General features: G+C 36.4%; 1 protein-coding gene across 10 annotated transcripts in view; it reads left to right on the top strand.

Annotated features, from left to right (window-relative positions):
- Positions 1-17,180, top strand: part of MACROD2 (mono-ADP ribosylhydrolase 2) — an 870,286-nt gene that overhangs the window by 251,329 nt on the left and 601,777 nt on the right. For 9 of the 10 annotated variants that reach the window (XM_071740242.1, XM_071740246.1, XM_071740248.1 and 6 more), the window contains exon 5: positions 14,962-15,078. The exons of the other annotated variant lie outside the window; for it this stretch is intronic. In XM_071740242.1, the coding sequence (XP_071596343.1) occupies positions 14,962-15,078 (117 nt within the window). The remainder of the gene's footprint in view (positions 1-14,961; positions 15,079-17,180) is intronic. 10 annotated transcript variants of the gene reach the window in all.

Genomic DNA, 17,180 nt, shown 5'->3' with positions numbered 1-17,180 from the left:
ACTGTCACCCTTTCATGACAGCTGAGCCACTAATCAGCTATATCCAACTGGATCTTATATAACAATATTTTTGAAAATGATTTTGTTGGGTTGTTTATGTAAATGCTCTCAACAGGCAAATGGATTTGTTCAGGCAAAACAATATTTAAACTGCAGGCATTGCATGCCAGTGTGAACTAATTAAAACCATATTGTGCAGTAGGTCAATAGATCAGGAAGCTGGCCTTCAGATTACAAGAGGTAGTTATAAAAAAACTTGTTTTGTTGAAAAGGAAGAGGAAAATTAAGAAAAAAAATCTACATTTAAGGAGAAGAAGTCAGAACCCCAGTTCTCTGCTGAGAGCTGTGTTAAAAGGCAGCCCTTCCTTTTTTTAATCACACTGAGCTATGTGTAGAGATTTGAGGCTTTCAATTGTCTCTCATTAAGGATCTTTGCTCTCATCCCTCTGCCTGCAGTGCCTGCCCATGTTGTGCATACCTCAATCCCCAGATAACAAATAATAGACTGGCCTCCACAAATGGAGCTCAGATGGGAGTATTCAGATCTGGATTGTATTTGCTGTCAGCTTTGACCTTTCATCCTCCTTAATACTTTAGCTACACCTATTTTTTTGTGGTTCTTGCTATCACCACAAATAGGTGCCTGGCCAAATGGAATAGGTGTCATCTTGGGACTGTTTTCGAGTGAGCCTTTTGTGCCAATTATTGTTTAGCTTTCGTTCTTACATCTTAATAATTGAAAAACATTTATTTTCAATAACATGTAGGTGTTGGGTGTTGTTTACCCTGGAGCATAAACATAATTAGTAAAAATAATAACAGTAAAAAAGATTTTAGATGGTAGAACAGCTTCTCAACTTTTTCTGTAGATTTTCATCACTTCAGAATGGTGGAAGGCAGATCTGTTTCAACTGTGCTTTTGTTCTGTGAAGCAAAATTGAGCAGGGGATCAGACTGCATAACCTCTGTGGTCCAATCCAGCTGAAGTTTTGCTGCTCTTCTGTGAAAGAATGTATGTTGGAAATAAAATGCATTAATAATATTAGAGCTAGTAAATATGAGATATCTATTTATTGGGGTGAAAGATATCATCTTTCCATAGAACTGTGATGAGTTTATCTTTACAGTGTGATGCTGGTAATACATCAAACATGTGAAATATTTATGGTGTGGGATTGTAAGTTAACCATAGATCTTCTGGAGAATGTGTTATAAAATGTTTCGCCAGCACATTCACGCATTTTGCTTATTCAGTTTAATCTGAGATGTGTATTTCACAAGTACTTAACCGTGTAAAATTTTATTTCTAATATTATGAGGGCAGGGAGAGATTGCTTTCTCAGTTATCTTCCCATCAGAATTAACAAGAACTACAGTGTAACATTATTTGTGTAAATCGTCTCAATGCTCAGAGAGGGGTTCTCCATCATTCTCTCAGTTTTGGTGCTTCCTGACACTTCATCCATAACATTGCCAGTGCAAGCTGAACATATTAGTCATTCCAAGACAAGGCTTGTTTATGCTTGTACCTAGGGTGACTGCTGAATGTTTTTGTTCTGCCATTGCTCAGTTGTTTGTTAGTGCCTGTTTACAACTGAAAACTTAAAGGGATGAATATCCTATCATGCTGACTTCTGCGTGTGTCTGGTGAGGAGCTCGGGTTTGATGTTAGCTGTTACTTTGATCTTTCGAACTTCTGATTAATACAGGTTGTTAAAGATCAGTAACAAAACTGCTGCCTTCTTATAATATGGATATTTGTTTTACTTAGGTGTAAGAATAGGGACTTTCCCCCTTTGTTTGCAGGTACACTAATTCAGACATTGCTAAAATCCTGAAAAATTCAAATAAATTTCAACTAAAAAACATGTACCGTGCATTTACTCTGTTCTTTTCGCTTTGATCCCGGAATGTGCTTTTGAAGGAAATTCCCTGACTTTTCTCACTGTGTTGTTAGTTAGCATTATCAAGTATCTTGGAGAACGTGAACTAGGATTTTTTTTGAAAAGTAGGATGTGCCCCTAATGCATTCCACCGGAGAACTGGCATTCAGTCTGTGGACTGGACTATAACTAGCCCAAAATTAAAAAAAAAGCCAACAGAAACATGACCACAAACCAAACACCAAACCAAGCAACCAAAACCCCACTCACCCACCTCCACCAGAAGAACCCTTAAATGCATATAATCTTCATGCTACAGATTCTCAACACCAGTTGTTTTGCTCCACCAGTATCTCTTTATTGGTCCTCTGTATTTGCTAATGATGATGTACTCAAACAGCCAAGTTTAATTGAACAACATGGAAGGGGCTTAAGCTGCCTTTCAAAGCTTCCTTGCCAAATTTGTCACAGTTTCTTTCCGTAATCCTACGTATGACTTCTTCTTTGCAAGCCTTTGAAAATTGTGAAGGTTGGCAGGCAAAGCTGTTTTTAAAAGTCTACTTTCTGACAGTGAGTGGAGTAACATTAAGAATTACACTGAAGAATTTTTCTGCATATAACCTTTTGTTTGTTTGTTTTTTCTTTTTATATAGGTCAAGATTCTGTTTTATAAATGTGTCTGGAAAAGGTGCTGATTTCAAAGTGGAATTTATGCCCTGGGTCCATCACTGACACAGTCTTATGAGCTTTAGTATCTTCAGCCAGTGTTACATGTCCACTCACTATATTCTTTGGCATATTAGAGTGATTACTTCTTTTCAGTGGTATCAGTCTCCATTTTAGATATGACGCACTTCTGGTTTTAAAACCCAGTGAATTTAATTAGTCTGGCTTAAAGGTTTCATTGTAGCTTTTCAGAAGCAGATTAACTCTTCATTATTTTTATTTCTCTGCCAGCTTTTTAAACTGAACTATCCGTCTTTTTTGTACAGCTGTAGAAATACACCTTATTCCCTCTCTCCCCTGTTATGAAAGCTGGAAAGGAAAATATGAAGGCTTAAAGATAGTACCAAATACCATAGGATATGTATTGTTCGGTCTTTCTACTTATGATCATATGTGTTTTCTTTAAAAACTGTATTTTTATATATTGGACATATGTACATTTAAATATGTTTACTGCAACTTCTACGGGCTAATGTTGAGCTGCTTTTTCCTTTTTAAGTATTGTCTTGGAGCTTTCGTATTATTTCTTTACTACTGCTCCAACTGTGGAGAACTTGAGATGCTTTGGTTAAATTATTCAAAATTACCTCTTACAAGTTCAGTTAATACAGTATGTATCCATGAAATATTGCTATGGAATTGTTTCTGTTTACTCATTAATTACTGTAGACTGCAGCTCACAGTGTTGGCACTGTGGCTTGTTTGTTACATGTGTTGATCACTTTATAAATGTCAATAAAATCAAGACAAAACCTCTAGTACAACTGGAAGTAGCAACTCGGTATTTTCCTCATTAGTTTTGGCAGCAATGCAGTCTTACAAAGCAGCGTGCAATAAAATACCAGCCAACTGAGTCCCACACAGTGGCTATAATTACATATTTTTGCTTGCTAATCAGTAGAATTTTTCTGTGTACACTATTATACTTTAATGGTTCTGTTGCAACACCAAATTTACTACAGTGTTCTCCTGAAGAAAATGGCGCATAATGATTTTCTGTTTACTACAAGGAGATATTAAACTAAATAATACATAATGATGCTGCACAGATTAACCAGCACTTTAGTTCTTCTGTTCCTTATCTCTCTTTTAATAGTGTTTTAAAAACATAAAGTTATTTGGGAGGGAATTACCAGAATTACCGAACTGGTAAATATAGCCATGTGAGTGGGATATCTTGTTTCTTACTTGAAAACTATTAGCTTGTAATTTTAAGCTGTGCTTAGTACTTTAATTTTCCTTCCCACAACTCATGGAGCACAAGGAGGGTTGCAGCCAGCTCAGATAAGTAGCAAGTTCATTAATTACAGGCTTGCCTTTTTTGTAGCTTAAAGAACCTTGTGTGGGACTTCTTTAAACAGTCTGTTGGGATACAGCCCTGTGTTGGGCTCAGTGTAGTGAACAGATCAGAAAAGTTCTCCGTGCAACTTCTGGATTCAGAGTCTTCCATTCACTCTAAAGGTCACTTGTTGTTATCAGGCATTGAATCCTGCTCCTTTTAAATATTATTTTTGACTGAAGTGATTACATGCAGAAAAAAACAAGTACAGTGGGCAACATGAATGGATTTTTAAAATCTAACACTCTTTCCATTATCTTGTGTTTTTCCTGACTTTAAATAAATGAACAAAACATTAGAAAAGTTTTAAATATGTTATTTTTATATATGGTTATCCTGTCACTCAAATTCCACTTGATCATTATGAATATGTCTGACAGTCTTAGGTTAATATAGTGCTTTTACATTTACCTTGGAAACAGGACTTTAATGTCACAGACAATCTGTCCAGAAGTGGAAAGGCAGGGCAGGGGCTGATGTTGGCAGCTTGCCCCCTTTTACTCCATATACAGTTAATTATGTGTGGAGGTTGTGCTGATGTCTCTAATATTTTTATAGATTTGTCAGAATCGATAGTACAATCTGATATTATAGTCAGGGTAAAAAGTTTTTCTTCTGTATTTTATTTGAGTCTGTGTCAGGATGTGATACTGTTTTTAAGGAGGCAGTTGTACTTAGAGCATGGGATTTTTATGCATGCTGCTGGAAAACATTTGGTATTTCAACACTGCTGAATGTTGATTGTGTCCTAGATCTTTTAAGTTATCTTTTGGCAAGCATTTGTCTTAGATGTGTTGCACATATGATTTGCCAGAGTCTCTCAACAAAAGGAAAGATTTGAGACTTTTTATGGGTAATTAGTTCTTAGGGTTGTGTTAAAACTCTCACTGAGAGAATCTTGTTTGTACATAATTTTCTGGGTAATCTTGTGTTTACCTTCTTCTTCCCTGGTATTTATTCCATTTGAATACATTGTAATGTGTTCAATTGGATTTACCTATTGCAAAGCAATTTTTGTATAATTAATACTGTTAATTAATCTGGCTTGAAACAGCACTCCAAACTGAGAAGATGTTTCTGTGATTGCAGACTGAGAAGTATCTCAACCAAGTTTTCTCCCATCAGTGGTTTATGATAAAAGTAAATTAGCACAAGTGAAAATGGTCCAGGAAAGAAGAAAAGCAGCTGCTACTCCGTAAATAATCCCTGGTATTCCTATGGCCTGTTAAGCCTTACTGCAAGCACAAGAATATCTTCTTGTTGATACTGAGTTCTACTCATTTTTGCATTCCAGCTGCTGCCTTAATTCCAAGTTACTATAATCCCTGTGGGTTTTTAAAGAACTTTTAGAAGTATGCCCAGAACTGGATGTATTTTGTTTTGGTAACTAGCCTTTCCTCTGTTACTTTCTTCATCTTCTCTTTTCTAGATAGAAAGATGTGATAGCATGAAGATTCAGTGCTGTCACATAGTCAAGCTGAACACAAATGGGTTAGAGGGCAAAGAAGGAGCTGACTCTTGAAAAAAAAACAGATTGCTCATAAAAATTGCCTAGAATGTAATATTTGATATTGCAAGTCAAGAAAACTTATCCTGGCAGGCCTGCCTGTCCTTCTTTTGCAAGATTTGTTTGCCTTGCATCCCTTTGGCTCAGGCTTAGTGTCTTCTCCCAGGTTTTTTCAAAAGATTTATTCTATTATTTTATTCTATGTATATGTAATATACATGTATATGTAATGATGTATAGTGTTCAGGTGCTTGATGTACCGTATAGCTAAAGAGAAATATCACATAATCCCATGTCTGATTTAGTTATATTTGGTTATTTTATCCATATATGTTTATTGCATACATGTTATGTATTTAGAAGTAATATTTTTCTACAGAAGCCTTCAGGCTTCAAATCTACAAAGACCTATGTGAAAATGCCTTTGCTTCTGTGTCACCTGTGAAGACAAAGTCTGGGATTATGTTCTCTTGTATTTCAGTGGGGGAAAAGCGGTTAACTGTTAACATTTTTTAGAATTTATTTTCAGTATTCCTTTAAAAGTGTTAGGAAAGGCATGCCAACAGCCTGTTGGGCTGTGAGAGCCCATCACAGTTATAAGTCTTCCTTTTACACAGTTTACAATTATTACTTGGTAGCCTGCCCTGTCTAAATCCTTGACCTGTGCCTGACAACTACTAGCTGATCATAGTGAATAAATTTGTATAATCACTGTGAGATGAATGCTTAGTAACTGTACTCCAAATATGTAAATACTTATTCTGGTTTAACAGAATTTATCTGCCATGACTGTCCCAGGCACTTAGTATTTTTGAAATGTTTATAAGTAATGGAGCATGCCATTGCAGGCTCCTGTCTTCATGCAGAGCCCTAAAATGCTGAAATCTACAGTAAAGGAAAAGATGTATTAGGAAACAAAACAAAGAAAGCTAGTTATCAGACTAGTTATCAAACAGAGAGAAAGTGCTTGAGTGTGTGTGTGTGAAAACAAGCAAAAAACTTCTCTAAAGACTTTGCAGTAGGTTTTCTACTTTCATTCTCCTTTTCTAGATTAGCAGCATGCTTTTACTACGAAAAATATGTAGTATTTATTTCTCTGTTAATGGCAATCTCCACATTTCACAGAGGACTACATAAAATTGGAAGATACAAATCCAAATGCTTGTATGAGTCCGAGATGCTCACAGAATGCTCACACAGAAAAAACAACCACCAACCAACCAACCAACAAATAAACATTTCCAGGGTAAAACAGAAAAGTCATCGTGCTTCAGCTTTTGAGTTGCCAGTACTGAAGTACTGGCAGAATATTCTGAAAGCAGTGCTCATTTCTTTCTCTGATCATGCCCTTTTCTTTGAAGCATTTGCCTTTGGCCGTCATGTGAGATACGTTGCTGAGGTAGATATAGACAGACAGACAGACAGGTGGTGAGTTTGTCCATTTTTGTCCAGTTTGTCCATTTCTTTGTTCTTTATTTCATTTACATGCAGCATTACTAAATTGCTTTTTAAAACCAGATCTGAATTTCATTGCCTTTTCAGGCATGTTTTTGTCTTTTTATATACTTGTTTCTTTACTGACATTGCAGGAGGGAAAACAGACTCCATAGTTCTATCCTCTAGATGGAGATTGATGTGATGGTAGTAGTCTAATGTCATCAGTAGTTTAATAGCCATCATGGCAAAAGAAAGTTTCAGTGAGCTTTTAAAAACAAAAATGAGTGGACATTAACTGTGAGTTTGTCCCATGCTTGAGGGAGGAAGCACAGGCTTGTTTAAAAAAAGAAATAAGTGAGGAGTCTTTAATCTTGGTCCAAGTAAAGGTGGGCATTGGCTTTTATGTGTGGAATTAGAAATAAGTGTTAAGCAGAGCCTAATTTTTAAGGGGTTATGAATATGGAGGGGGGAGAGTTCTGATGTCATTTCCCTAAATATTTATATTGTGTAAGTTCAAGGTGGTGCAAGCCCTGTAAATGGTAGGTAAAATTTCTCTAGATACCTGCTTATTGCTTCAGTCCTTAATAAACAACAACATGCAGTTTGTTTGCTTGCTACAGTGAGGTATTCAAGGCTTAGCTGTTTCATTTCCATCTGTAGAAAAGTGTGGGATGTCAGGTGTGTCAACACTAAAACAAATAAAAGGAAGCAAACAGTTCCTTCACACATGCCTTAATGTCAGCATTTTGGACTGGGAAAACTGGAAAAAGGGTACTGGAGCCTTTCCTAGTTCTTTTTTTCCTGCCAAAAGTGTGGCATTCAGACAGGTTTATCAGACCCATGTTTCTCTGAGCCCTTATGCTGCTTGAGTGGGCTGACAAAAGTGTGAATCCTATTGACATTATAACTGTCTACAGAATTGGAGTGGAGTGCTCAGAGATTAAGAAAGATGATGTCCTAAGTGTGAGAAAATGTGTTTTCTTTGTTGCTTAGTTGTTTATGGCAGGAATTTACCAATCATCAGCACTAGCATGACAGAAAGACTTTTACTTGGCCTTTCATATATTTTTAATGATATTTGACTAAAAAAAAAAAAATCTGCCAAATTTTGTGATTTTACATTGTTTTGTGTTTTTGTTGAAGTAAGAATGATTGGTTGTGTGCTGTAAATGTAGAACACTTAAAATGTAGCAGATCCATGGGTGAGCTTTATTTTTAATCAGTTTTGATTTTGTTATTTCCATATGTGGGTTCTTTTGCCTGTTAATAGCACAGACATTGTGTTGGATCTTTCAACTGCTTTTGTTAGGCTTCAATGTGAACTGCATGCAGATTAAGGACAGCCTTCTCTCAAAACAAGCCATTGGTTTTAAAATGTATTTTTCATCACTTTTCACCATATCAGGCAATAACTGGTGAGTTTTAGTGCTAAATTTGGAGGATTTCAGCTAACCAATGTTCTAAAATTCCTGTTTCCCATGTATGGGAAGGCTTACATGTGCTGTGGTTATGAGTAGGTTTGTTCATTACAGTCTGTGCTGGAATAATGGTTTTATTACATGTTATTATTACCTTTCATTAAATTCATGCTGCAGCAGGGATTAGTGGTTGGAGCTGTGAGGACCCAGAATTTTTCATTCTGGCAATGAGGCCCCTTCTGCAACCTCCCAAGTATTGATTCTGAAATAAAGATAGGCACCATACAGTGAATGTGAGTTGACATATTAGAAAATCAGTATCTTATGCATCAACTTTAAACTCAGTTTTATCTTGATTAAACTCAGGTGTAGACACTAAGAGTTTTCTGAAAATAAGAATATTTTAGGAACTGAAAGCTTAGATTGTCTGTGATAAAACATGAACCTAATTCAGCAAAATAGCAATCTCAAAAATGAATAGTTCATCTGGGCTTTTTTTTCTTTTTTTTTTTTTCTTTTTTTTTTTTTTCTTTTTTTATTGGAGAATTTTAAGGCTAAATCAGATCATGCTTTTAAACTCCTTGAGAACTTGGCCAGAAAGTACTGTATAAATGCTGAGTATTTAAAATTAATTATGTTGGAGGTCTATAAACCACTGCATTGATTAAAAATCTTCAGTTCATTAAACTTCTCTATGGCAGAGGCCGTCTGCATAATATAAGCTGCCATTTCTAGCAGTGGTGGCTGACTGGCATCTGTGTTGCAATCTTTTTAAATCCCCACCTTTGTTCATTAGGCCAGCAGCTGTTGTCTTCTGCTGGGCAGGATTTATTTCCCCTTGACATGAGTCTCAGAAGTGTACTTGTAACTTTAGCAGCACTTATTTCCGATGAGCTTCCTAAAGGCACTTGACCAGTTTTGCAGAATGAGGTTACTTTTGGTGGACATTTGGCTCTTCTGTTTTGGTTTATTTTTGGGTGGTTTTGTTTGTTTGTTTTGTTATTGGTCGTTGGCTTGGTTTTTTAGAGTGTCGGTTTTTTTGTTTGGTTGGGGTATTTTTGGTTTTTTAGTTTTGTTTTTTTCTTCTGGTCTCCACACACATCCTTGCAATGGGAATTTTTGAATGGTCTTGAGGGACTGAGGGCATGTGTGTCAGAAGTGTGTTACAACCTGGGCAGAACAGCTTCCTCTTGTTTGTCCCCTCCAATGTATCTTTTATAATACATTTTTCTGTTTTTATTCACTCCTGACATTTGCCATGTGAAAGAAAAGTACTGTTTTGTAGATAAAGAATGCACAGTTAGCTACTTTAAATAGGTAAATCTCCTGATTATCCTAGTGAAAATGGGAAATTAAAATCTGGAAAAATATCATTGTTATAAAAAAAAGATATCTAAGCTGCTGAAATTTAACATGATAAATCTGCTGCTGTTATTTACATTGTAACTTTAATTTATCCACACTCACACACAAAGTCACAAATGAAGTTTGGCCCCTTATTATTCCTGTGGCAATTTGTATTATTTTGCTGTGGTGTTTGATGACCTTACCCTTTTTTATTACCATCTGTACTGCAAGACTGGTTTTGCTGAGGTTATTTTTTTTAAGCAGCATCCCATGATACCCTTAATTTTGTGTTTCCTTCGCTTTTGCTTCATTTGCAATTTTAAGAGATTTTCTATAAGAAATAGATTTATTCTATATTGCACACCAGTAAATTAGCTGGTTTTTACTAGAAAAGTTTAACCCTTTAATTCCAGTGAACAAGCATGGTTGGTTTGCAATAAATTAAAAGAGAAGATTTAACCTTTTAGTATCCTTTAGTGTGCAGTGCAGAAAAATGTCAAATGTTTTTGTGTTTTTGTTTAGCGCATTGTTTTCAGGAGACTCTCATTTTGTCTAGGAGTTTTATTTTGATACTTAGTTTTGTCCTTGTAGGTTAAGCAATTATTTTCAGGTGACTTCTTTGTGCAACCAATGCCATTGGCTTTGAGAAGTGTTTTTCTTCATTAATGGCTTCTGCTGAATTGTTGGGAGAACAAAGTGCTGTCCCTAGTGGCTCCTAAAACTTAAGTATGCATGCAGTGAGATTGCTAATATTTTTTTTTTTAATGAAAAAAGTGTTGGAGTAGTACTTTTGATAGCTCTATGCAAGCATGAGCAACTTGAACTATACAGCTAAATCTCAAGCTCGTTGACCTGTTCTGCAGAACAGGTCCTCAGAATATTGCTCCTGTACGCAGGTCTTCAAATCCAAGGAACCCCTTTCACGTGCTTGAAACAGTAAATAGAGAGATCCTCTTTGTGTGGGGTCTCAACATGTGACAGTGCAGTGAATAATGGAATCACATTTCCCAAGCCAAGTCGACCTGCTTAAGCCCTTGCAGTCACCTGAAGGCACGAGTGCTGGATGCTTTCCCAAATCATTTATTTCACCACTAGGGAGGTGGCAGGGAGCATTAGGCAGCCTGGCAGCCTGCTGGTTGGGAAGGGAACGCAGAAAAGAGGAGAGACCAACCTCTGGTTACTGGCCAGCTCACTGGTGGCCCTGCACAGGACTCATTTAGTATTAATGCTGTCAAAAATCCTGAGAAATAGCTCGGTTTATAAGCATGAAACTCATATCAAGAAGCACAGTATCAATAAGGACATTTAGCAGCCCTGTCTTTAGTACCTTCAACCACTACCAGTACTTAGCAATGCTAATCAATCCTCATGCAGACTGGAGATGGGATTTCTTGTCAGCTATGACTGATAGTTTTGGCTGCGGGATTTCCCCACATCTTTCCTGTAGCTGTGAAATCGTGGGTCACTTGTGTATATAAATGGCCCAAAATATATTTATGATTTTCATAAGCCTGGACAGAAAGGCAGCCTGTAGAAAAAATGACTTGCTGTGAAGCAGAGTGATAGCTTTTGAAGAATGCCATTTTTCAGTGGTTCTAAAAAACAGTGAATATACAGAATTCCTTATCACTATCACATGATGCAAGTCAGATTTAACCAAAAGTGCCTGGCTTTTTAAGCACAAAGCTTTTTCAGGTTTTTTGCACAAAGAAATTCCAGGGAAGGAACAGTAGGATATGATTTAATGTTTTCCAAATCTGTTTGAAAAATGCAAATGAGCATCTATATATCAAGCTGATGATACAGATAAAATATCTGAAAACAATATATCAAAAATTCTTCACTTTTCTTAAAAGTAACTTGGCAGCATGCCATTATTATCATGTAAATCTCTTCCTCCTCACTACACAATAACAATATATCTTTGGCCATCATTTTTACCTCCTGAGGTTGTTGCCCTTATCTGTAATTTCCACAAAGTTTCCAAGTTTACAATGCTTACTTCTCTCTACACTTACATTACTAGGCAGTGCATGCTTCCAGGAAACAAAATATCTCACATAAATGTTCTGTGCATTCCCGTCCCAAGTTTAGTTGTGGGTTTTTTTGGTTTGTTTTTTTTTTTTTTTTAATTAATACAGCTAAGATATGTTTTAGCAGAGCCTGAAGTACCACATTTTGGTTTAATAATCTACTATACCTTTGCCAGTTTTTATGTGGGGTGCTCATATTTGGCAAGATATTTTGCTGCTTGGGGTTTTGCTTTAAGAACTATCAAACTTGTGTTATTGATTGTTTATATTATTGGAAACATAGAATGTGTGTTGCATGATTTATTGAGTTATATTAAAAAATAAGTGCATATATAGATCAGAGGTGATCTCTCTGCACAAGAATTTAATAAAGTATAGTAGAAAGAAAAGGTTATTCAGAAAATTGTAGGTGGTTTGGTGTTAGAATTTTTAGGGGGTTTTCTTGGTGGTTGTTCCCTGTCCTTCATTCTTCTATGTCAGCAGGCTCTGACGTATATCAAATGCTAATGGCTGTGTTTCCATCTATGCTTGTCTGGAGTATTCAATCATTTTCTATTATACCACCTTTGTAAGTTAAGTACACACGTCTACTTGTTAGGTTTTGGCAGATGTCTCCCATTTTCCTTGCCATATGTCAAGATTGGTTATGATAGAATTGATTTTCCTCTGTTAAGAATTTAATTTTCTTTTCATTGTGTCTTAATCTTTCTGGAGACTGCTTCAATTATAAAGACTGGACATGGACCTACGTGGAACCAGCTCCAGGAAGTTAGTGATAGACCATCTTTATGGTAGCTGTATGGGCATTAGGAGCATATTTCTTCTGTCATGAGATGGTTTATAGATGGGGAGCTGGGACTGCCTATGTGTTGGTTGTCACAGCTAATCTGCCACGTGGTTTGTTAATTAATCAGGTGTTCTAATACATTGCAGATTTAGAAGCAGTGATAAATCCATTTTTCTCCTGCCCTGCCAGAGGCAGTGGATCCTTTGAGTGGGTTGTGTTGTTTGGATGTGCTCTAAGCTGGACTTGGGTTAAAATGAATGAAGGTGGGGGGGAAAGAGGTTGATTTATACAGATGATTTGGTTGAGAGGGTAGCTGAACAAATCATTGTGCAGACACTGCTCAAGGGAGAGAGCCTGCTTGTTAGGAGCTCAGGGATGGAAATGATTAATCCAGCGCCAAGGGAATAATTGCCTGGACTTGAGCCCTTGTCCCAGTACTCCTGAGGTGAAGGACTTCTTTCCCTGTGAGGAACTGTGCAGGAAGTGCTCCTCGTCAGTATCACTGCTGTTTTTATGTTAATGTCTCAGGAAATACTAATGCTGGTAAAGATTGTGGTGGTGGTGCTTATAAAAATATACTTGAGGTTTCAACACATACTGATTCACTTATCCTGCTTGGTTTGGAAAAGCATTTAGTAATTAAGCTAAAATAATTAAATCGGATATTATGAGCACAGGATAGATTTCATGCATTCATTTTTCCCCTCGAGGTTAAAAAATATTACTCCTGCATTAGCATCTTGTAGTCTGTTTGAGCAGAGATTTTGGGTAAGTTAAAAGCAAAAGTTCAGCTAAGGTAGAGTAAGAAGATTTGGCATCCTGGCAGCGTAGAGAGTGCACAGAAAGCTTATGACTCATGGCTTGGCATCCGCATTATTTTCAAAATCAAAATTTTCAAAAAATTTGTTGAAAGTTTAGCATCACATGGTTCCGCAATTAGCTGTCAAGTATAAAGTATTTCAAAATGACATTTTAAAAATCAGTGGCACAGTGTTCTGGACGAGCATAGAGTATTGCAAGAAACTGCTTAGCCAATTTTACTGTGTCATCTGAACACCCCAATAAATGCAAGTGAGTTTTTAACACTTGGTAGAAGGCAGCTTTATTCAGATAAAGGTGTTACCTGCCTCTCAGCTTGGGGATACGTGGTGTCAGGGAAATACCTAGCACCTTGCCAAAACAGTGGTGCCCTTAATGCAGAAAGGCCAGTCACTGATTGTTTCCATTCCAGCTTCAAAACACCTCTTGGGGTGGGGGTGTTACCTGCTCTTCCTGCATCCCAGTGGGCAGTGAATGGTCTCCAGGTATGCTGAGTGCACAAGCCTCGTGTTGCCCACACACAGACAGCTGCAGAGGTTATCCTAAGATCAGCTTACGTGCAGCTTTGGAAAACCCATCTCCACTTGGCTGTTCAAACCTCTGGTGATTTAATAGCTTCAGAAATGCTGTTGGGAGCTGCTATAACTTTGAGCTTGTTAAATCTGAAACAACCTATCCCATGATAAGCATACGGGATCTTCCTTTCGTGTCTCTGGACTGTATTTAGCCTTTATATGTCAGCCTATTTTACCTTTTTTTGAATTGATGTTGCAGTTTATGTGATGAGTATTTCTCATTGTTGGACTTCATCATTCCTGCTGACTTTAGGGCCTTATTGTAGTTAATGTTAACGTATGCAGTATTTCCCTTAATTTTTTGTTTCCTTTTCCTTAAACTCTTTGCCATAATTACAGTAAATTATTTCTTTGATTGAATGTTGAGAGGGCAGAAATGCTGTGCCAGCAGCCTTTTTAAAAATACTTTGCTGCTGCTACTATTCTTTTCCTAGCTCCTCAGGGTAATAAGATCTATGCACTCCACTAATTTTTGTGCATACTTAGCTGCAAGTGCAACATTTAGTAATTATTATTTAATTAACTCCAAAGCATTGCATGAATAATGCAGAATTAAGAAATGTAAAAATGAAAAAAGGTCAAAACTTTTTTTTTTTTTTTTTTTTTTTTTTTTTTTTTTTTTTTTTTTTTTTTAAATTTCAAATCCACATGCATAGTTTCTTGGAATTTTTCTGTAACACATGATGGTGACACTAAATGGTCTGCATAATTCTAGAAGTATCAGAGGTACATAGTAAAAGAGAGCTTGGCATTTAACCGGGCATCAAACTTGTTTTCATAATTTGTACTGGCCATTGCCTAGAACTTTGAATAAGACCCTTTTCTAATATTGAAGTTTTAATTCTACTGTAGCTTTTCTAGATTTTTTTCTTTTCAGTTATCAGAAGCTTACTAAATACTATGATTTTGATAAACTCACTGACTAATTCTGGCAGACAAAAGGGATCGTATGTGTTGGGATGTCTACTTACAGATCAGTAGGTCTGCACTGTGTATGCTAAAATGAGCAGTAAATGTCTGTGATGGTGCATTTGTTTGAAGATAAAGACTGGCTTTTAATAAAGAAAAGTTTCTGTGTTTGTTTTTTTAGTGGATGGCTGCATACACAGAGCTGCTGGGCCCTGCTTAGTTGCTGAATGTCGCAACCTGAGCGGCTGTGAGACTGGACAAGCAAAAATCACGTGTGGATATGAACTACCTGCAAAATGTAAGTTGGCCTTTTCTAAGGCTTTTCTTTGTTTTAGCATGTGGAGCTGGAACTCATGCTTCATTTCCCTGAAGCCTAATTCAACAAGGTATTCATTTTACAAAATTAGCAGTGGGACTTAATTAAGCATGTTCTATAATGATGTCTTTCCCTCAAAGCAGTTCAGGCTTTTCTAAATGATTATTTCACCTGTGTTAGCCAGTGAAAACCTACATGTTTCCAAAATATAAAGCATCTTCCATGTTTACGTTTTGCAAGCTAAAACATATCCTTTCATATGCATAATAAAGGATTGGAAATGCTTTATGAAGTATGAACAAAATATACATTATCATATTTAAGATCCACAGAGACAGTTTTTGGAAATGTTGCATATTTCATATTTTTATGCAGATTCCTTGATTGTGAATACTTTGAGAGCTGAGGAGATCAAAGTGATGCATTGTGTTTTCAGCTGCTACATAGAGGCTGATTGGCAATTACTGTGAAGGCATCTGTCACACTTCAGCTTTCAACAGAGTGCAGCTCAGTGCTGGAATGTTTTTGCAATTTGAAAGTGGAATTATCAAAATTCCCATCCTCTTTAAAATAGGAAGGTGGCTGTTTGACCTTGTTGTGTAGATGTTGAGGTTGTTGTGGAAGAAACTAGCATACTGACAACATGTTGGTTGGCCAGTCTACTATGTCAGAATAAAAAGTAGTAAATCTGTACAAATTAGGATCTTAGAGAATAATTTATGAATTTATGATCATACAAATACCAAGAAAGCATTACAAACAGCATATAACCAGAATTCAAACTCTCTTTTTTTTTATATACAGTTTGCACTAAGAACATGGTTCATTCAAAAATATTTAGAATTGCTCTCTTAATGTTTATACACTTTTTTTTTCATAAAAAAACCAAATGCTTACTGCAGTAGCAAGCTTCTATTTTAGTTTCTGATGTCCTTAATGTCTTAGTAAAGAAGAAAATTGAGTTCCCTGTCATTTGTTGGCACTTTCTATGATGATAAGAGCTACCATTTGTTTCCCTGACATAATAATCGCTATATATACAGGAAAACTTTGCTAGATTTTATACATAATTTTGCCACATGTTAATGATTATTTATGAAAGGTTAATTTGACTAGAGTTCAGGGAAATTGTTCAGAAAGATTCAATGTGGTAGTTATGTTAGGATTGCATACGGCCAAAGTCTTCACCAGATTCCTGTAACACAGATAGGAGTGTTGGATAACACAGTCTCTGATTTACTCAGCTGAGGATTTTTGATGTTTAATTCTTCCTATTAAAAAGAAAATTTAAAAAATCTTAGGAGTGACAGAAGAGCTGTACATCTATAGGTGCATAATTCCTACCACATGTTATAGTGAGAGAAGTTAAATGCAAAATATCAAAGCAAGGATCACTGAACTGTTTTACAAACAGAAAAGGTAATTTCTGAGGTTTTGCCTCCCTTTAAATTTCGTGGCATCTCACTGGGTCTTGCTTAAGTAAGGTATGTAGGACAAGATCCTGTTTGAAGACAGCAGGTAAACATGTTTATGTTCTTTATGTAGAATAATATGCAAAACAGTGAGAAAACCCATGACCGCTTGCGGTTATAAATAAAGTCTGTAATCAGACGCAAAGAAAAAAGTCAATACTCTTCTTAATCAATATTCTTAGAAATTGAAATTGCATCAAAGACATGTCTATTTGTATTTGATCATGCATCAACATGAGAAAGTGAAATGATGACTGACAGGGAGAGAAATGTGCAGTTTGCATGCAGAGGCTGAGCATTAGATACTCCTGATTTCTTAGATTTTTTCCTTGAAACACATTTCTGTTCACCAACTGTTGTTTTCTTTTACTTTTTCCTTTAGAAGCTTTTGGTTGTAGGCTCATTAAATTACTGTGCCTTTTAGGCCATTCATCTGAAAGTGATCAAACAATCAAAACTGTTTTCATATTTTAAAGAGCTATAGATCCACTGCTTAGCTTTTGGCACTCTGTGTCACTTTGTCATAATAGTATGACAGTTTAACAATGGAAACTATTTTACATCTGATTTTTGTGATGAGAGCAGCAACATGACAGGAGGTCCAGCGTTCCC

Source organism: Heliangelus exortis, chromosome 3 (assembly GCF_036169615.1).
Source record: "Heliangelus exortis chromosome 3, bHelExo1.hap1, whole genome shotgun sequence".
Lineage (NCBI taxonomy): Eukaryota > Metazoa > Chordata > Aves > Apodiformes > Trochilidae > Heliangelus > Heliangelus exortis.
Note: the sequence above shows the minus strand (reverse complement) of the source record. Positions and strands in the feature narration are given on the sequence as shown.